We start from the raw sequence: 22,500 nt of genomic DNA, 5'->3' as shown, positions 1-22,500 counted from the left end.
TCTTACATGTTGCGAATCGCAATATTGCACTTCCCTTATGAGCAGAATCAGGGTGGCCATTTTATAAATTGCGTGCATGTTTTGTGCTTTTAATTAATGGCAAGATCAGGATTCTCATACAAGAATAAAAAAAGTTATCAAAACGAAAGGTTTACATCATCCATGAAAAATAGCATGCCAAAATCATCAATTTTGCACTTTTTGAACAGCCTGCAATGATCCTGCTGCAAGAACAATGCCCAATTTTATTGCATTTCTCAATTTAATAGTCCTTACTGAACGTCAGGATATAAACGGAATGGGGGCCCATCCAGCTCGTTTTTTCACAAAATAGCAAAAATGTTCCCGAGTATCAATCAACAAGCACAGAACCCTTCCGTGATTTGATTTTTTTTCCGCGAAAAGGTGTCCCATTGATCATACAAAGCTACCAGCTGTTATTTTTCCAACTGACATCAGAATTTTACATGTATCGGCTGTATAAATTTTCTAAAGAATTAATAATCATTATCTCTCACCTTAATTTACAGACATCCAAAATCACGAAGTTCTATTTATAACAAATATTGACGGGGGCCAAAATTCTAAGTGTACCCTGCTACCTTAAGATTGTTCAGTTAATGAACAAAAGAGGGTTTTACTAGTTCTGAACTTTTATATGTCTTTCGCAAATTAAACCAAATAAAGATATTTTCAATAGCATGAAAAGAAGTCTGTATGAGAGAGTCTAAACTTGCCCACCCCTAATGCGCAAATTTAACCAAAATTTACAAATTGTCGCTACGAGACAAAGAACGTACAATACATCCGTTTTTACCATTTTCTGACATGATTTAACGTATTTTGTCATTAGGAATAATATAAGGGCAATTCAGCACCATTTTGCGAAAATAAAATGTTCCCTATTTTCCTATTTCATGGGGTCCCCACCGTCCGAACATCACCCTGATTGACGAAATGCATAGCTGGTGGGCCAGATATGCGCTGTGTGGGTTAATAACGATAAAAATGATGTTTTTACTGTACCAGAACCTTGTTACTGGAGCTAGAATCTAAAAAAATCGTATGCGTGTATATTGACTCTTATGCTTTTATGTGTCCTCACCGTAACATTTTTTGAGCTGCTGTGCCGTCAGGTAGCGTTTTAAGTCCCCAGAAAGTTTAGAATATCGAAGAAGAGGTTCTAAACTATGTGAAACCGCACAAATTTAAGAGTTCTTTCAAAATTTAATTTTGGCAGATTTCCCTTAAGGTAGCAGGGTACACTTAGATGCGAAAATTTTGGGCACGGACGGTCTTACATGTAGTGAGTCGCAATATTGCACTTCCCAACTGACATCAGAATTTTACATGTATCGGCTGTATTAATTTTCTAAAGAATTGATAATCATTATCTCTCACCTTAATTTACAGACATCCAAAATCACGAACTTCTATTTATAACAAATATTGACGGGGGCCAAAATTCGAAGTGTACCCTGCTACCCTTTTAACATAATTGGCGCCATTTTATCGTGACCTTCTGTGGACGAATACGAACAAAAACAACCGAGAAGGATTTGTGTCAGTTTGTGTACCAGTACAGTACTGAAATTTCCTGTTTGACAGCGGCACGTTCCACAGCTTCTTTGCGTCAATATCTGGAACCTGCTGATATTCCTTCACACATCTATACGTCGACTTAGCTTGTATTCTCAGATATTTATACAACTTAACGTCCTCGATCATAGAAAAAAAAATATTTCTGTTCCACTTGTTAATGTTGTTAAGTTCGAACTCCATAAGTGCTATTGCATAGTGCTACTTAACCTGTTTGATACAAATTTTGTCACGATTAAACTTGTGCAGGAAACAGAAGTCTTATAAATAGATCAAGTAAACAAAACTTCGCTATGTCAGTACAGGTGAGTACATGGCCAGAGTTTTAATACTTTTTTTTGTATACTTCTTTTGTCGAGTAAATTATTTTCACAATAATGGGCATATTGTGTTTGCAAATTCGTGTTTTTGGATTGATGACAAGGTTCGTTTAATAAACTCCTTTTTGTGACTGGTACTGTCCTGATCCTTACAAAGGATATTAGTCACGGCGTTACGTCATCGAACTTTCGGTCTAATCAGTTCTGTTCTCTGTGGGTAAACTTTGATTCTAGCTCAAACCAGGAATTCTGATGCAGGTATATTTGATCAAAGCAAATACTATTAAAAGAAGTTGTCGTTATCGTAGAATATTTGTGCAATCAAACATTGTATACAAACCCACTTTATATGATCAAATGTCTTACTAATGCACTTGGTTTGGATCAGGGCTGACAGTCATCGGCAAAATGGGTAACAAATGTATATTATACTTCCTGCTGTCCATGCTTTTTATGTTTCTGTGTTATAAAGTCTGTGAAAAGATCCTTTGGAAAAAGCTCGCATAAAAACTGCGCCTGTGAAGACATCATATCCGTTTAAATTCGGACAAAATACTTATAACTGAGCAAAAGTTCCAGTTAGACCCCTTAGTTTTTATCATATTTCTTTTGACAGTATTGGAAGTAGGCAAAAGTAAATAATATATCTTGAAAAACGATTTATTTTCACACAATAAAAGACCGAATAACTTCCAATCACCGACTGCGCATGGACCTGATGTAAGGTCGAATGTACGCCTGGTCTATGGCAGACCATTCTCGGACGATGATTTCTTCCAATTCCCGAAGAATTTGAGGAACAACCGGAAGTCTCCTAATGCGCCTATCAAGCTCGTCCCACAAATGCTCAATTGGGTTTAAGTCCGGGTATTTCGACACCCAATCGGGGACATTAACGTCGTAACGTTGCAAAAAGTTCCTAGTGCTGGCAGCTGTGTGACTTGTAGCTCCATCATGCATGAAGAATAGACAACCATGCATCATTATATGGGGAATCCCCACTGGGAATAACACGTCATTTTGGTACTTATGCCCATTGAGATTACCATCAATTTCAATGGCGGGTGTTTTTAGAATTGAATGACTCGCCTGCCATTATCATCAATGAACCACTACCGAACTTGTCACGTTCAGTAACACAATTGTCCTTGTAGCGTTCGTTACGATGGCGGTTCACCCTAGACCCTCATCGATGTGGGTTCGAGCCTCACTCGGGGCGTTGAATTCTTCATGTGAGGAGGCTATCCAGCTGGCTCACGGAAGGTCGGTGGTTCTACCCAGGTGCCCGCTCGTGATGAAGTAATGCACGGAGGGGCACCTGGGGTCTTCTTCCACCATTAAAGCTGAAAAGTCGCCATATGACCTATCATGTGTCGATGCGACTTGAAATAAAAAAATATTTTACTATCACTGCGGTGAAGTGAGAATCTGCTTTCGTCGGAAAACAAAATGTTTGCCCATTGTCGGCATTTATCGGCTTGGTGGTTCTATGCGTTATATTGACCGAGTTGCTCAAACCTAAATCCAGTCGATCAGCTATCCAGTTGATAACTTTGCCCTTCACCAGAACACTTTAAATAACTGATGAGAAATGCACAAACATACATTAGATTTTGAGGATTTTTTACATAATTGCCGCCATTTTATCGTGACCTTCTTTGGACGAATAAGAACAAAAACAAAACCGGGACGGATTTTTGTCAATAAGTGTACCAGTACAGTATTCACATTCCCTGTTTGACAACGACACGTTGCACAGCTTCTTTGCGTCAATATCTGGAACCTGCTGATATTCCTTCACACATCTACACGTTGACTTAGCTGGTATTCTCAGATATTTATACAATTTAACGTCATAGATCATAAAACAATATAATTTCTGTTCCACTTGTTAATGTTGTTAAGTTCGAACTCCATAAGTGCTATTGCATGGTGCTACTTAACCTGTTTGATACAAATTTTGTCAGGATTAAACTTGTGCAGGAAGTCAAAGTCTTATAAATAGATCAAGTAAACAAAACTTCGCTCTGTCAGTGCACGTGAGTATGTGGTCAGAATTTTAATACCTTTTTGCACACCTCTTTTGACGAGTAAATTATTTTCATGTTAATGGGCATATTGTATTTGCAAATTCGTGTTTTTGGATTGATGACAAGGTTCGTTTAATAAACTCCTTTTTGTGACTGGTACTGTCCTGATCCTTATAAAGGGTATTAGTCTAGTCATGGCGTTAGGTCATAGAACTTTTAGTTTAATCAGTTCAGTTCTCTGTGGGTAAACTTTGATTCTAGCTCAAACCAGGAATTCTGATGCAGGTACGTTTGATCAAAGCAAATACTATTAAAAGATGTTCTCGTTATCGTAGAATATTTGTGCAATCAAAATTGTATACAAACCCACTTTATATGATCAAATCTCTTACTAATGCACTTGGTTTTGATCAGGGCTGACAGTCATCGGCAAAATGGGTAACAAATGTATATTATACTTCCTGCTGTCCATGCTTTTTTACGTTTCTGATATGATAAAATCTGTGGAAAGATCCTTTGGAAAAAGCTCACATAAAAAAACTGCGCTTGGGAAGAATACATCATATCTGTCTAAATTATAGGGCTTAGACGGTTTCGAAATTTTGATACCGGTTAATCATTTGTAAGAAATCGAATCGAACCGGTTAATCGGCCGCCATATTTGAAATGTTGTTTTCTTTCCTGACGACCGTATAAATAAAAGATACTTCCAGCAGCTGACTTCACTAGAAGCTTACGGACGTTTGGAAACACTGTGATAATGGGTTTTATGTTGCCCTTTGTGCATAATAAACCTTTTTATTTTTCATGGACCCCTGTTCCAGTAAAGAGGTCGCGACGAGAACAGTATTTTAGTATTTGATCGTGCGCTAGTTGTTTCCCTTTGTATTTTGAACGCTATTTGTAATGAAAAGGCGTGAACTCCGTTTTTGGATTTGCCACGTTTGTATGGCCATTTCAATTCTCGTCAGCAATGGAACAACATAGACTTTCACTGAATTTATCTTGCATATAAGCTGTGATTGCGTGGTATTCATTTAGTATATGTAGAAGTTGTTTACTACAAGATTAAGAGAATGCAAGTTAATTTCGTCGTGAGAAGTTATCCACAACATCAAGGAATATGCAGATTGGTGGGCCTATAAAGATCTTCAGAATAAGGGTGTGGTCCAAGCAGCTAGCGTGGTGTTTTGGAATGGTAAAGGTCAAGGTGCATCTTCATTGAATGGTTAACCGGGTGAGTCGTATTCTTTAACCAAGTTCATTACATTCAATGCAGCGATAGAAAGAATCTTAGTAATATTGTAAGAATGATTGAAAATGCGATCATATTGTAGTCAACAGGTCAATGGTTAGCTCCAAGAGGGAACTGTAGGCCAAGTGCTAAAAAAACCCCCCAAAAAACCAAACAAGTATTGTCCTATTTGCGTATATGTATATGGGCAGAGATATGTACCATAAGCAACATTAGATTGGGCTTGCACATAATGTCTGGTCTGCCAGGGCTGTTGAAAATGCTGCTTGCAGGTTTAATTTGAACCACACGTAATATTTTTATATTGTGAAAGCAAGTGTAAACATTCAAATATATATTGGTTATTTTCCATTCTTTAGCCCGTTTTATTTTATTTTTATTTTAATTTTTACAAGTACAAGCACCCGGCTAGCTCAGTTGATAATTGTTTTCGGCGAACGCCGTCTAAATTCGTTTTCGTTACCTATGCCACGTGACTTCAGTTTGCAAATCAAATTACTTGATAACGCATTATAGATAATTTATCAAAATGGAAGATTTATGCAACACTCTGCCTGATTGGACGAGAGTGTCAATTTCTTTCACTCTGTTGATTGTGCTACGCTGAGTCACGAAATGTAGACAAAGCGTTTATCCTAAACGACGCTGTTCACAGTTTTAAAGCTAACTTTGGCTCAGTATATTTAGCAAGAATATTGATATATCTCAAAATGATAAGTAAGTTTAATAAATATGATAAAGACCTGTTCAAATACCAACATATATCAAATTAAAGAAAGAGCTGAATACGGTCTGCGTATCACATGAATAAAGGTGTGATAAGAGTCTTTTATGTAGAGAAGTGCTTTTTAAAAAATTTTCCTTGTTACAATTGTCGTCTGTATATGAAAAGGTTTCTTGTTTTTGTGACTTATTCAGATTGCATATTAAAATGCTTACTTGTTTGCTTTGATATATTTGTTATATATTATTTAAGTGATTTATTATATATGAATATTTTTCTTTAGTATTGTATGCAAATATTGAACTCAGTTGAAATCTGTTTTATTATATATATGCTATATAATGACTGAATCTCATTACACTGAAATGAAGGTACGCTGCATACAGTTTATCTGTGTGATATGACTACGGTCAAACTTTGCTTATGAAACAGAAATATTGAAATAATTACAATTGTATGTTTTGCTTGACCTTCACTTTTTTATAAGTGTGACGTCATTGTCCAAAGATTCATGAATACCGAATATGCATTCGTTAAAGCGGGATCAGTTGTCCTATTTTAGAAATAAATAAAAATAATATATAAAAAAATCCTTTAATTGATTTTTTTCTCATGTATTCTAATCAAACTTGATTTGTAGCATCTTTATTAGGCCCGCAGCCAAATTTGTTCAGCTGGGACATTTGACCCCTTTTAGGGGCTGCTAGAGCTAAAACTAGAAATGCCTTTATACAGCGTCTCATGAACAGCTTGGTGGATCTTTGTCATACTTGGTCTGGAGCATCATTATAAGGTCCTCTTCCAAATTTATTTATATAGGAACTTGGGCCCTATTAGGGACCACTATAGCTAAAGTAGATATGCCTTTCTTCGCATTATCCACTAAAATGTAATGGATTTTTATCAAACTCGATGTGTAACAATATCGTAAGGTCTCCTGCTATTTTGTTACAAATGGGGATAGGGACCAATTTAGCTAAAAATATAAACATGTTTAATGACCTCTTCTCATGAACCGCTTCATCAAACTACTGCTGTAATTATTCGTCTAAGGATAAACGAAACAAAATTGCAACCCTACGAAACCTTTGCGAAAAATTAAAAGAGAACCATTTAAACTGTTAAAGTGTGGTGTTTAGTTTTGCAATTTGAAAAATGTTAGATGAAAGATGAATGTTAGATGAAAAATTCATAAACTTCTTTCCTTATTACAATTCGCCGACCATCATTTTTAAAGATATTTCTTGTTTATATATATGGGCAAATTATTAATGGGGCGCAGTGAGTTGTTTTTTCGTTGTTCATAAGTTTTCACAGCGGCGCTGTGGGCTAAAGCATTGAGCTATTGTACATTTTATTGTATCTTATGGTGTAATGACTGAAATGTCAGCATGAATGCTCGGTTGCATTTTTTTTTCCATATGTGATTTTAGCTTAAAAAGGAGCCGAAAAAATGTTAACCATAATGTCATAACCAAAAGAAGAAAGATGGCAATCGTCTGATGAAAAGTAAACGGGATCTTGATTAATCTCGGGGAATTTTATATAAGCACCCCGTGTTTTATGAAATAAGTTCCGAGACAACTATTAACTCGTGCTCGCATTTTGTTTGCTATAACATAGTCCGGAATATAACGCCAGGATCTCCTCGGTAGAATCTGACAACAAACAAACTTTGTGTTTGGCATCATCCCTAACCACTCAGATAGCATGTTTTTAACCATCCATATTAATTTTAGCGTTGTCATACCGGATGATCCAAGGTCATTTCCCCCACAATGTATGATCAAAACTTCTGGCGGCGGATTGAAAGTCAATAGGTATTGCACAGTATCATATAAGTCACAAATTTTCATCCCGCTGACGCTTTCCCATAAAACATGAACGAAATTACCTAGGCCCAAATCTGCATCGGGACGTAAATAAGCTGCCTGTTGTGCTCCTCTGATGAGTGAGTCACCAATTATCCATACGTATTTAAAAGCCAAAAGGTGTTGCCGGCATTCACTTTACAGCATATGGCAACTGATAACATCACTTTATAATTTTGAAAGTGACGACCCTTTGTTTAATAAACACAGACTGACTGCCTCCACTTTAAGCTCAGCAGTCTTTTAGCCAAAATTGTATATAATACTTTATTTTTTCCTCTTTAAATTTGAATTTGATTAAAATAGGGGTCGTCAAATGGAGTTCTGGGCTTTTGGGGATTCTGGATATATATAAATTGGTAAAATAGCCCAAAACTTATTATATTTATTTATTTGATATACACACTTTAACATGGCGTATCCTTCAATATAGCTCGGATAGCCGCAACAAAATTTATTATATTTATTTATTTGATATACACATTTCAACATGGCGTATCCTTCAATATAGCTCGGATAGCCGCAACATTATTTATCATTCAGTACAATCCTGATAGACTCGGCATAATTATTTCTAAATGGCATAATCTACAGTAAAGCTCAGTTAGCCACGGTATTATTTATAAAACAATCAATTCGAAATGGCATATCCTCAGCAAAGCTCGGATAGCACACATGCACATTTCAGATTTGTATGAATAGCGTGAAGATGCGGGAATGTGTTTTGTGAACTGGAAAACTAGTAGGAATTTATGGGTCTCGGACCGACTGCAGCTCCGATTATCTGATGTATGATCTATAGGCATTTAATTGCCACCTACCACGATATTTGATTTCTGAAATGGGGAATCCTGATTTAAACAAAGTGGTTGCCCATCCTATCCTAAAAGAATGTGATTTTAGACCTGTATTTCCCAAGCCAGCATATTTGAGCGCTTTTTTAAGAACGGAATTGAACTGAAATGTTGTCAGGGGACTTCCATCAAAATGACAGAAAATTGGGACAGATGTTTTGTTCCTGTAGGCCAAGTATGTGGCTATATGATCATAATACTGGGTATTATGGGGATCGATTTTAACATCTAAATGAGTACTGCAACCCCTTTGGTCGGTTTTCGATGATGGTAAATAAAGTCTGATCATGTTGGTTCCCATAACAATATCTTGATCACGCAAGACATACTTTTTGGAATTTTTATTTGGTAAGGCGAACTCACTAATACGAAGCAGAGCTAAAAGGCAGAAACAGGCCGCGAACAACATAACCTCATATTTGGATCGACATGCATGCTTAAGGACGCAAATGAGTTTGCTGAGGATTGAGCCGGTGATGGGTTGTCTACAATCCCAGTTCTTGCGCCTTTTACGCAAACCCTCTAGCATAGCTTTGAAAATGAAATGTTTTGTGTTGTCCGATAATCCATTGATTTTGTTAACGTAACTTAAAGCGGCTATATGGCCGCTAACAGTTGAGTGAGAGCAAAGGCCTGGGTCTTGTGGTTTTAGACAAGAAGATTTTTAAAGTTTTTTACTATATAAGTCTATGTAAAACTTGTGACCCCCGGGCCGGGGCCTCTTTTCACCCCTGGGACACAATTTGATTGAACAATCCTGATAGAGGACCATATGATGATATCAAGGCTCTACGCCTTGAGTTTTTGGACAATAAGATGGCAACCGAAGTTCTGCATGGAATTCAATTCTTTGAACAATTTTGAAAGGTGACCACCCAAAAATAATTCCTGTGAAGTTTTGTGTAATTCTGCCTAGTGGTTTTCTAGAAGATTTTTTTTAGAAAATGTTGACGGGCGGACGCACACTACGGACAACAGACATCGAGCAGTCACAAAAGCTCACCATGAGCTAAAAACTGGATTCATATCCAAAACAATGCTAATCTATTATTAAAATTTAGGTAGTAAGAGAGGGGGTCTGGCTCTTGAACTCTAGTTCTGTCTGACATCTTACAACATTACGATCAGACAGAAACGGCAGGAGTCAACATATTTAAACTGACTTTCATGCTCAGCAGAGCTAAAGAAAACAACAGAAAAATTCAACACTTAACAATATTTTATTGCAGGTATGAAAATAGTAAAACATAAAAGGACTCTAGTCTAAGACAATCACTCTAATATCATGTATATATTAATGTATATATCAGAATCGCAGAATATAATTTAGAAGACTAAACAATGGCACAAACAACTTTCTAAAATTGATGAAGAAATATGAATTATATTTCTTTTTTTCGATTGCTCCTCTTAGAAAGTATTCAATCTGAAAAGAGAAAGAAGACCCTAAATGGCCCCAGATGGCTCTAAATCGCTCACTCGAGGTTTACAGTTTTAGTTTGTTTGGGGTTTAAAGCCGTTTTAAATAGTATTTCAGTCACCTGAGTAAAAGGCTTCAAATTTGTTTGTAGTACATAATGGTACAATACAGAGTTAGATTTATATATAAATATCAAGGATCTAGCAATTGTGGATTCAGAGAAAAATATATTTAAAGTTTTTTATTTATTAACCTCTATAAATACATGTCACACACACATGGGCATGGCCTTTTTTTAACCTAGGGCAATAATTTGAAAAATTATGGTAGTCAACCCTAATATCACATGCCAATTATCAAGATTCTAGCTATCATGGATTCGGAGAGTTTATTATACATAAGCATATATTATACCTTACACTCAGGGGTGTCGCCATTTCTGACCCTAGGGCAGTAATTTGAACAATTACGGTAAAGAATCGAACCCTGATATCAGAAGCAAAACATCAAGGTTCTAGCCACTATTGCTTCGGAGAAGAAGATTTTCTTATTTTTGATAGTTAACCATAGTGACATCAATACTCAATGAACCGGAACCATTGGAATAACTTTGAAAGGTCACCCACATATTTTGTGTAGTTTCATCAAGATTCATTCTGCAGTTTTGGAAGAAATGGCGGTTAAAGAAATTGGTGACAATAGATGGATGCAAGCATGCACACAATACGGACAAAGTGCGATCACAATAGCTCACCATGATTGCCCCATGATCCTGTTGTCATGATAAGACCACGATCAAGTGATAAAGGCAATTTGTTTATAAGACTTATTTATTGTGGTGTACTTTACAGGAATGCAGTGACATACTGATATTACTCAGCTTACCTCTGAAAACACAAATTTGTTTGACAACAGCAATTTCTTGGTTCAATAGGAAGGTCAGATTTCTTCGTCCCCACATATTTGCCAATTAGTAGTTAAAACATTTTGATAACCTCTTCTTACCTGTACTAATAATCTTATGAAATAAGTTTGTGTTTCATCAGGAATAAAAGTCTTGTTAATCCTTTACAAATAATTTCAATATCTAGTTATTTTCAAAAGCACAAATTGCCTTGCCAAGCGAAAATTGAAAAAGCAAGACAAATAAAGTCGGACGAAATAATATGGTATTGAGGGGAAGTAACTCTTACATCTTTATTTGTCTTTGCATTACCAGTTATACTTCTTACGACCTCTTGAAATTGATATATAAAATTTAAAAAAGAAGATATTAAAAGAGCTCAAATATCAATATGGACACCAGATTGTATTTTACATGAAATATGTTGAATGAATTGAAAGTTATTCCAAAATGGAAGACTAAATATAAAAAGGGGGGTAGGATGCAGTATTGGGCAGAGCAGGCTTTCAATAATTTAAGGTCACAATACTATAAATAGTTGTCCCTATATATTCTATATAAAACGGACATTTTCTAAAGAGTTACCAAACATAGCTAGACCCATTTCAGACAACAAATCCTTACCTCATTTTAAAGAGTAATGATAAAACTGATATAAAATGAAGAGAAAAGTAGGGGCCATGTGTCTTCTAAGAGAGATTTCTCTTGTCACATTTACTTACAGTAAAATCTCATCAAAATCACATTGCTGTGACCTGGATGTACTACTCATACTAAAACTGAGTTTCACTTCACCAAATACATCCTCTTCTCCCATTTTTCCTACCAAAACCTCAAAACTACAGTTGTAATTTGTTTTGTTCTTTGTTTATTCCTTTTATATAAGTTTGTAGGGATAATACGCGTTTTTTTGTGTATTAACGTCTGCAGAAGTCCGCGGGATTGTTCGGTCTCGGTCACAAACATATCTCAAGGGCTTCTTCAGACGTTAATACACAAAACAAACGTGTATTGTCGTATTTCTTGCATAAAAACATTACACGACGATGAAATGTATTGTTTTCATATGTGATGACTTTGCGATTCCGGTACGTTTTTAATTACCATTCGGTTGTTCTTAGAAACGGTAAACATGTTTTTGAAAATCCTTAATCAGAGCCCAAAAATAAACAACATAACTAAAAACACATACTGAAGATTTTTACCCGATTTTTTATCTTTCGTTATTACAAGCATGAAATTAACAAAAATTGTTCATATAACTTCAACATTTGGTAAACAGTAGCACAATTTCAAGAATAATAACTTCCCATTCGAGTTATTTTGAGTACGGGCACATTAGAAGTACAGATGAGTACGAACGTGGTGAAGGTTGCAACTTAGTTGTTTATATGAATTCTTCCAGAAGTTTGATGAAAACATACCGATTGATACTTACCAAAATCATAAATATGATTCCTAAACAAACAATCGCACAAGTTACACGCGATTCTTTAACATTCACGGTTGTCTACAAAATCTGAATCGACGCTGAATTCTAAAAGCGGAGTAAACAAGGAAGAAGCGAGTACGAACATTGTTGGGGCAGCGCATTTGGCGTTGGTAACTGATACAGCTAAACATTCTATGGTTTAGATTGCATCTTTTATGGTTCAAGAAGAGGTTTTTTATGAAAGAAACAAGACGCAGATACCAGATGTCAATCTGCGCAGAAATACATATGCGACCCTGGGAAAGCGTTTCAAAAATAAAAATCGGGTATTAACAGCACGTGAATTGTCTTGTTTGCACACGATTTTTGTCCCGTTAATACATGGGCGGATCCAGGGAAAAAAGTAGTTCTTATGAAAGAATTTACATTTCATTGCAGTTTTAAGGGGTTTTTTTATTAATAAATGAAATGTACATTATGTCACTGTATAGAAATAAGTGTTTAATCAGTTTCAGTATTTCTTAAACAATTCGTGTAAAATATTTAAGCTAAGCCTTTAAGCTTAGCCAATCTGATACTATAAACAGTTCTAATATTACTAGCAATGCTTAATCATCACAACGATACTATGTTGACGACACGTCAACATAATAATTAGCACCATGTATGCTTCGAGAAATAGCGCTTTCAAGTTTGATCAAATATTTTACTTACAATGTAAAAACATGTTTGAGATATCACAAGTGTCTCCATTAATATACATTTCACTCGTTTGTTCGCTCTGCTGAATAATTTGACATCACTTGCGCTCTAATGGAGTTATTCCGCAGGACGTTTTACCATTTCCGGGACAGGCGTATATATTTGGCGCCAAACATGCGCGAAGAAATAGTTCTGTAATTTGATTTGTACAATAAAAGGAACATTAGAATCGAAATAATTCATAGTAAAACTGGTTTGAACACTATTTATACACAATGGGCGTAATAATTTCACGAGGGCGTAGCCTAAAAATTATCTATAATAAAAGCTACTTTAATTCTATATTTCAAGGTTTTCCGTTGATATGTCGAAAAAGATGATCTTTTACACAAATGGCACGGCTATTTTCAAGCATACGACCTTTCAAGACAACAGAGTCTTGCTTTCTTGCTTTATGACACAGATAAAACAATTACAGGTAATATCTTATCAAACTTGTTTTATTGAATCTAAAGTGTACTCGTACTTTTTTCTCTCTCAAATTACTTGCTCATATTGAATCTGCTTAGTAGAGTATACAAATCTTTGTACGGGAAGGGCTGTATGATGATGTTGAAATAAATCCAAACCCTACCCTTAGTTCCTTTTTTTTATGTTTTTGTTGTTGTTGATATTGTTAAAGATGTATATACTGTTGTGTGTATCTTTGTAACAGAGAGCAATAAAGTATGATTAAACTAAATTAAGTGTATCCGTAATGACGTTCGGCAGTTTCCGTATCATTACGTAAATCACCGTATCCTACTTCGGTATTCTTCCGGCCGTTAATGTGACGAACGCACGTTTTTCTGCACTAGCCGGGATATGTGGGAATCGCATATGGAGAATTACGAAATTCAACGAAAATTACCGATTATCTACGAAAGACCCATGGTGACATTTCAGTTTCATTATTTCACGATTTCTGCTTCCTGATTTCACGATTTCCACTTCATGAATTCACGATTTCACGATTTCTGCTTCCTGAATTCACGATTTCCACTTCATGAATTCACTATTTCATGATTTCCACTTCACGAATTCACGATTTCACGAAAAAACTTCACGATTTCTTGACTTCACGATTTCATGATTTCACGATTTCTTGATTTCACGATTTCCACTTCATGAATTCACGATTTCACGATTTCTGCTTCCTGAATTCACGATTTCCACTTCATGAATTCACGATTTCACATTTCCACTTCATGTGAATTTGTGAAATCGTGAATTCGTGAAGTGGAAATCGTGAATTCATGAAGTGGAAATCGTGAAATCGTGAATTCATGAAGTGGAAATCGTGAATTCAGGAAGCAGAAATCGTGAAATCGTGAATTCGTGAAGTGGAAATCGTGAAATCGTGAATTCATGAAGTGGAAATCGTGAAATCGTGAATTCATGAAGTGGAAATCGTGAAATTTCGGATTCGTGAAGTGGAAATCATGAATTCAGGAAGCAGAAATCGTGAAATCGTGAATTCATGAAGTGGAAATCGTGAAATCAAGAAATCGTGAAGTTTTTTTCGTGAAATCGTGAATTCGTGAAATCGTGAATTCATGAAGTGGAAATCGTGAAATCGTGAATTCAAGAAGAGGAAATCGTGAATTCAGGAAGCAGAAATCGTGAAATCGTGAATTCATAAAGTGGAAATCGTGAAATCAAGAAATCGTGAAATCATGATATCGTGAAATCAAGAAATCGTGAAGTTTTTTCGTGAAATCGTGAATTCGTGAAATCGTGAATTCATGAAGTGGAAATCGTGAAATCGTGAATTCATGAAGTGGAAATCGTGAAATCAGGAAGCAGAAATCGTGAATTCGTGAATTCATGAAGTGGAAATCGTGAAATCAGGAAGCAGAAATCGTGAAATAATGAAGTTGAAATGTCACCACGGGTCTTTCGTAATTATCATTACAGGTCCACTACCTTAAATTTAAAAATGTTTATATTCATCAATTTCCATGTAATTTAAAAGCAAGTCCAACTTCGTGAGCTATAGCTTAACCTTCTCTAGCGGCAACCAGTATTTAGGCGGCCAGTCTGCTCAATTCTCATTCAGATTTAAATTTGTCTTTAGCAGCCACCTGCCCTAAAGACCCACCTGTCTTAAGCAGCTGGATTGTGTTGCTCCCTTGGTTGGCTTCTGGACACAAATTGAAAGTAAAAATCTACGTCACAATTGGATGACCCTCGGATGGTTATTATAAGGCTTATCATAATCTTATGATTGGTTACGGAAAATTTCTTTGGATTGTTCTATGTAATCCTTGGCGGTTTTTCTTTTTTACTTTTTTTGTCAGATAACTGTCCTGTATAGACTTAAAACTCACGTAATAATTATGTTTATTTTTCATACTTGTACAAATTTACGTCTAGTGTCTAGGAAAATGTAACCATTGTGTCTAAAAGATTTATGTCGGAATATCAATGAACAGATGAGCGTTTTGTCTAAAAGAATTTAAAAATTGAATAAAAATAAGCGTTTTTATGTACGTTTATGTTTACAATCTCATTCCTATTTGTGGTAACTCGGCAAAGCCTCATAACTGCATAAACCGTCAGCTAAAAACCTGATACTTATAGTGAAAGAATCTGGTATATTTGCAAAAAAAAAAAAATGCACCACGGTTTTTATCACACCATTGCTTTACCTAATATTTTAGAAGACAAATTTATTGATTGTTAAATACGATTTTTCAAATAAGAAATTACGGAATGAATAACATGTATGAATTATCATTAATCAGGCTTTAGATATGGATTATGACTGGAAAACTTCATCAACTTCGAAGAAGGAAGTGATCAGTCATAAAAAGAAATAATAAAAAAGGTTTGAATAGACTGTGTGCATGAATAAGGTGCGTCTTCAACGAATTTGATTTCATTGAAATGAAACAGGATGTAGTAAATGTAACACGAGTCAGCTTTAAAATATTAAATGTGATATATTGAAATTAGGGGAAAATGCGATTTTATTTCATATATTTACAAGAAAAACAAATGAGCCGTGCCATGAGAAAACCAACATAGTGGCTTTGCGACCGCAGTCGTTTATATAATAAAGTGGAAAATGAAGAAACCAAGATTCTCTAAATTTAACACCGAATTCATCATGCAATAAGTCAATATTTTTCCCCGGTAATGAAATATATGTTAACAATGCACATAAAGCTGTTGTAAGGTATCTTCAGATATACTTGCATATATCATATACTAAAAATGAATAAAATTAAAAGACTAGTAACTTGTGTAACTAAATTTAGTTTTAGTTTCCCCGGGTTATCCCTCTTGACAGGTTCTCAAAAAATTCTCAAAAATTTGGAACATTTGTAGGCACGAGTAAGATAACAAGTGCCCTAATTCAAGAAGCTTTCCATTGTTCTTTGCGTACAAGGAGGAAAAACACACATGGTAATGTTTAGCCCAAGGAGAGGGTGTTTGTACTCTCCACTCCTTGTTTTAGGTTAAAGGTCACTAATTCTAAAACTGACAATTTCAGGTGTTATTTAAATGTCTCCATAGAATATGACTTTTTCCTTTACCTATTTTCCATGAAACTTCTATCATACGTGAACTTTTTTTAAGTACGGGTTTAAATATTTCCAAGTGATTAAAACACCCTTCTACACGATATTGTGCAAAAACTGTAAAAAAGGAACAACAACAACAAAAACTAGGACGTATTTCTTTTGGACTTCTTTCTTCACCACGAAAGCACATTTCCTGACCGAATTTTTGACCTTACTCCAATATTAGGTAGGTACAGGGAAAATGTACATTATTTCAAGTAGCGGGTGCCTTGGTCCAGAGGTAATGCTGTCTGACTACCAAACTAGGGGTCGTAAGTTCGATTACCCCTCTACTCTAGTTAATAATTACTATCACTAGTACAAGAGTCCCGTGCATGGGCGCTTTACACGTGGCACACTTAAATACCAGGGAAGCTTCTGGAAACGGAGCGTTTTATTTTTGTTTCCTTCACTATCCTTTAACTAGAAATTAGTAAAAGTCTATTGGAGGAGACGCCCATATGGTTTACCGTGGGAGACGTTACAAACAAACAAACAACATAACTACACTAGTTATTCGTTTTTCTCAAGTTTTGAGTCATTACATCGACAGTAAATGTTACAAATATGGCATGTACGTCACGTTATATGTGACGGTAGAACGCACGATCCGTGATGACAAGGTGGACGAGTTGGTCATTGAATATAACAAATTCCTAGCAACGATTATCTCCCCTGGCGCTCCACTGCCATCAAAGCTACCACGTGACCGTGAAAATCACATGACCGTTGAAAAAAATCATATCATTTTTTATTTATCACCCACATTAGCCTTAAATCTCGAATAAAATACTCAAAACTATTGTAATTACTAAAATATAATATCAAATGATGAAAAAATAACGATTCACCAAAATCTTGATAAAATGTTTATGACGGTAGAGGTCTCTGTACTATAAGGGGAGACCACTGCGTATAGGAGTTTATAAAAACAACATTACTTAATTGTTATCATCATCATCATTGGTATTATTTTTATCATGTTTTATGTATGTTATCATCATTTTTAAACAGACTTCTATGGAACGATGAAGATGGTTATATAGGAATGATCAGCACCTACGGAACAGATGAAAGGAAATACGACAGTATAACAACAGGAGGAAAACGACATGCTATCACAGTATATAAGGTAATTTGTCTGCCTCGAAATGGCAAAAAGATGGCTTACGATTTTTTGGCAGTCATTAAATCAATTTAATCTATCTGAATGGTAAAATCAAGCTTAAACCGGTGCTAGCAGTTCGTTGGGGTGGGGGATTGTTAGCGGTGCTGTGAGTTTCATTGAACGATGGAATATTTTGCTTTCAAATGTGCCATATCGGCGTCTGATTTGTATTCACTGAGCAATTCCATGACACTGGTATGGTACGGGTATCCATTGGCATGACTGCTTCTAATCCAGTATGGCATATGGTACGGGTATCCGTCACCATGACCAACCTACTCCGGTATGGTACGGGTATCCGTGCCCATAACTTGTATGCAGCAGTCCAACTGTACAAATGGCCTTGCTTAAAACTTATATATATATATATTTTTTTTTTTTCAGAATTTTATAATATCTACAACAGCTGAGAGCAGACAGTTTGATATTATTTACGAACTGGATCCTAAAGCAACTATTCACACGAATTTGCACACAGCATACGATGGACCCGTACTAGATTTCCACGTTTATGAATCAACATTGCAGCCCTCGGACCTCGGTATAACTTAATTTGATTTATTTAACTGTTTACCCTAGTTTCTATAAAAATGCCATATTTTTATATAGGCAGTCTGAAATAATTAGTGACGGCCGTAAAGTATAAATTTCTCCTTGCTATATTGGTCAACATGGTAGAAATGTTTATATTGTCGAGGCAACCCGGGTTTGATTCCCGACCCAGACATATTTTTTCTTGACTTAGCATTATTAAAATAGTTTAGAAACGAAGGCTGATGTTCTATTGTTCGTTGTCCCTTGTCTTGTTTTGAGAAGGAACAGTTACGGTTGACATTTCACACTTGACTAAGCAGGTTATGGATACAAGGGTACTGTCAAAGGAATCCGATTAACAGTAGGGCGCCGCAATCTTAGATTCATGCATATTCATTTCAAATAACCTCCATGCAAATGTGTATTAATGCATCTTTAAGTCAATCTATTGTGAAATGCAAGTTATTAACAGTATACTGACATGTAACAATAATTCTTATAGAATATTCATACCCCTGAATTAAATATTTGATACTGTAGAATAGAAATTAATATAATGCATTATCTAAAACAGACTCCCGCCAAATAATCACGTAATGAAATAGTCGCTGGTCACGTGATGTTTAGTAGCTCCTATAGTGAAGGAACCAGCACGGGAGCCATCTAGTCTAGTCGCGTAATGGCGGGCAGGTTTTTGAACACTAATTTTCACTTGGCATGGCCACAGAGATCTAAATTAAAGCTAGTTTCTGTTTAAATTTCATTGTGGATGTATTTTTGACACTTATGTCGTAGACAAAATGGGAGAGGAGGTTGCATTTGGTGAAGTGAAACTCAATTTTAGTGTGAGTAGTACTTCCAGGTTACAGCAGTGTGATTTTGGTGTGATTTTACAGTAAGAAAATGTGAAAAGATAAATCTCTCTTAGAAGATACATGACCCCTACTTTATTCTTCATTTTATGTCAGTTGTATCATAACATAAAATGAGGCAAGGATTTGTTTTCTGAAATGGGTCTAGCTATGTTTGATAGAATATATAGGGAATACTATTTAGTGGTGTGTGACCGCCAATATATCTGTGCAATTTGCAAATGCTGAAGCTCAGATTTACAGATGCTTCCTTTCATTAATTTTAACCTTTCTAGATCTTTTATCTAGAGTTGCGTAAATGAATATGTTTTAAGAAATAATAAGTTCCCAAACGTGGTTTATCGTAGAATAACCCGAGTTTTGAGTTCTTATACGTAGGAATATATCACGAAGGCCGTAGGCCTGAGTGATGTATTGTTTCGCATAAGAACGAAAAACTCGGGTTATTCTAAGATAAATCACACTTGGGAACTTATTATTTCGATTCTAACACGACATACTAATATAAACAATGCTAGAAAAAATGGTAACTACTTTTTACGACCGTGCTACGCACCTGGATCGGATGACGTCATTGCACGCGAGTGGTTTATTGCAGAATAACCCGAGATAGATTTTTATTTACATGTATGTAGGTTATTTGCTGCTGGTCGTGTTAGAATTATATTTTTGTATATGTTAAACACGTGACAAAAACACCCGAGGAGAGCTACTGCTGCGCTTGAATATGCTGTCACATGAACATAAAGTAACATCTCTGTCATATTAAACGTCTGTAACATGCTGCTAAAATAGATTTTCCTAAAAGACAGAACATTCTTATGCGCTAGAAGCTAAGTTTTGTAATATGACCAATTTTCAATTAAAAAAAATCATTTAACGCCAAAATCTAGAGTTCAGTCCCTTTAAAGCAGTAATGACAACCAGCAATATACGTGCGAGTTCGTACTCTCGTCTGCTATGACGGCAATTTCCGGCAGTAAAGTAACTCAAACGAACAGTGGTTTCCATAACATTACTAACGGACAAAACGTGATTTGACGGAAATTATCGATTGTCTTTAAGGGTCGTCTGCTTTTACTTGAAGCTCTGATAAAACATTTCTAATGTCGTTTTTAACAGAGCCGTGTGAAGTAGATAATGGTGGATGTGAGCATATATGTCTCCCTGGCAACGAACTGAAATGTGCTTGTTTTCTGGGATATATCTTAGATGAGGACCACACCTCATGCAAAACAGGTACAGTATGGTAGCGGGTGTTTTGAAATAAGTAGTCTACGTTTACTTCCCATGAAGCTATAATCAGACATAATGGGGTATTTAGGTCAAATATCCACATGAAGTAAGATTGTCAAGGAAATATTTCAGCTGCTTTGCATTAAGGAGCTTTGCGTGTATGTATATTTACACATGACGTTTAAAAATTAAAATTTATGTAAACATTGAGCATGATACGGATCGCAGTTATATGAATTTTATGAGCATATCTTTCAAGTGAACTTCAGTTTTTAGCTTTGATTATCTGTAGTTTAGTTTAGAGTCAGGCCTGTATTAAGCGGCCAATCAAGGTAGCGTCACAGTCTGGTTGCTCATGACAGGTTGACATTAGAACAAAAAGTCCATTCTGGGAGTTATTTGACTGGCTGCCTTAAAGGAAATTGCGTCTTAAAGCAGGTTGTCGCAAAGGCAGATGCAGTGGTGTAGTATTTCTTTTTCAGCTATTCTCAGTGACAACTTTTTTGTCATCTTGGATACAGTTCAGGGTGGTCTGTATCAGATTGATCAAGAAACAAAGACACCGTACACTATTGAAATCGACGATGCTAACGTACCAACGACGCTGACCTTTGACCCTGTGAAGAAAGATGTTATATGGGTGGATATAGCTAAACACGCTGTAAAAAAGAAGAGACTCGGATCAACAGAGGAAATTGCCGTGCGGTCAGGTAAGCGATCATAACTTTCGCAATAGCAGTGTTTTTAGTACTGAGTGGCGAAACGACTCCATGATCCGAAATGACAAGACTATTGACCAACACTGAACCCAGTATGATAAGAAATAACAGACTGTCTGAATGCAAAATAAAAAGTTCAATACTATAAGATTATATGAAACAAACCTGACTACCTTATTTTAACTGCGGTACCCGACGTGTATCTGTTTGTTGTTGTTGTGGCTTTTTGTATACATGTGAAAAGCTTCAATACAAAGCGCAGATTAATCTCATTCTGCAGGTGTTGATGATACTAGATCATAAAACTGAATTTCATTGACCATGGATGTGACCTACTGACTTTCTTAATATTTTAGCATCAGTTTGACATTTGAAACATGTAGCGCATATTACTCAGGTGAGCGATCCAGTGTCATCATGACCCTCTTGTTACTATAAATAACTTATGCCAGTGATCTTTCTCTTGTTGCGGGGGCATCTGTGTCTGTGACACATTTCTAGTTCGTTTTTGAAGTTACAGTATAGAAATTTGGACCACATGTAGAACTTTTGATACAGATTTCAATACCCATCTTAAGTATTACTAACCCTGACCTACTGACCTACTTTTTTTTTAGCTCACCTGTCACATAGTGACAAGGTGAGCTTTTGTGATCACCCTTCACCTGTCCGTCCGAGCTCACATTTGCATACTTAGGTGGCTATAGGAACAATAGGTAACTGTACTTTTTCTTTGATGTCATTCATTCCGTAAGGCTTTTATGTGGCTATTTTTCTCTTACATGGCTAAAAGAACAATAGAGAGAACAAAAGAATAGCCACATAAGTATCCATATGTAGGAACGTCCGTCCGTCAACAATTTCTTGTCTGCACAATAGTGGTTTCATTTATGATTTTATTTTAACCAAACTTGCACACAACTTGTATCACCATAAGATCTCGGTTCCTTTCTTGAACTGGCCAGATCCCATTATGGGTTCCAGAGTTATGGCCCCTGAAAGGGCCAAAATCAGCTATTTTGACCTTGTCTGCACAATAGCAGCTTTATTTATGATTTGATTTTTACCAAACTGGCACACAACTTGTATCACCATAAGATCTTGGTTCCTTTCTTGAACTGGCCAGATTCCATTATGGGTTCCAGAGTTATGGCCCCTAAAAAGACCAGAATTAGCTATTTTGCCCTTGTCTGCACAATAGCAGCTTCATTTATAATTTGAATTTAATCGAACTTCCACAAAACTTGTGTTG

General features: G+C 35.9%; 1 protein-coding gene across 1 annotated transcript; it reads left to right on the top strand.

Annotated features, from left to right (window-relative positions):
• The first annotated feature begins 3,084 nt into the window (after positions 1 to 3,084).
• On the top strand, positions 3,085 to 21,551 carry LOC128558714 (low-density lipoprotein receptor-related protein 6-like). Its single transcript, XM_053548876.1, has 6 exons — positions 3,085 to 3,113; positions 17,734 to 17,851; positions 18,272 to 18,428; positions 20,416 to 20,532; positions 21,012 to 21,239; positions 21,529 to 21,551. Exons 1-6 carry the CDS (start codon positions 3,085 to 3,087, stop codon positions 21,549 to 21,551), a joined length of 672 nt encoding a protein of 223 aa, XP_053404851.1.
• Positions 21,552 to 22,500: the final 949 nt, after the last annotated feature.

Source organism: Mercenaria mercenaria, chromosome 7, assembly GCF_021730395.1.
Source record: "Mercenaria mercenaria strain notata chromosome 7, MADL_Memer_1, whole genome shotgun sequence".
Taxonomy (NCBI): domain Eukaryota; kingdom Metazoa; phylum Mollusca; class Bivalvia; order Venerida; family Veneridae; genus Mercenaria; species Mercenaria mercenaria.
This window is presented reverse-complemented; position numbering and strand designations above follow the sequence as displayed.

Coding starts and splice junctions, on each gene's coding strand:
- LOC128558714 (XM_053548876.1), top strand. CDS start 3,085: ATGGCGGTTCACCCTAGACCCTCATCGAT. Junction 3,114..17,733: donor CACCCTAGACCCTCATCGAT/GTGGGTTCGAGC, acceptor ATTTTTAAACAG/ACTTCTATGGAACGATGAAG. Junction 20,533..21,011: donor CCACACCTCATGCAAAACAG/GTACAGTATGGT, acceptor TTTCTTTTTCAG/CTATTCTCAGTGACAACTTT.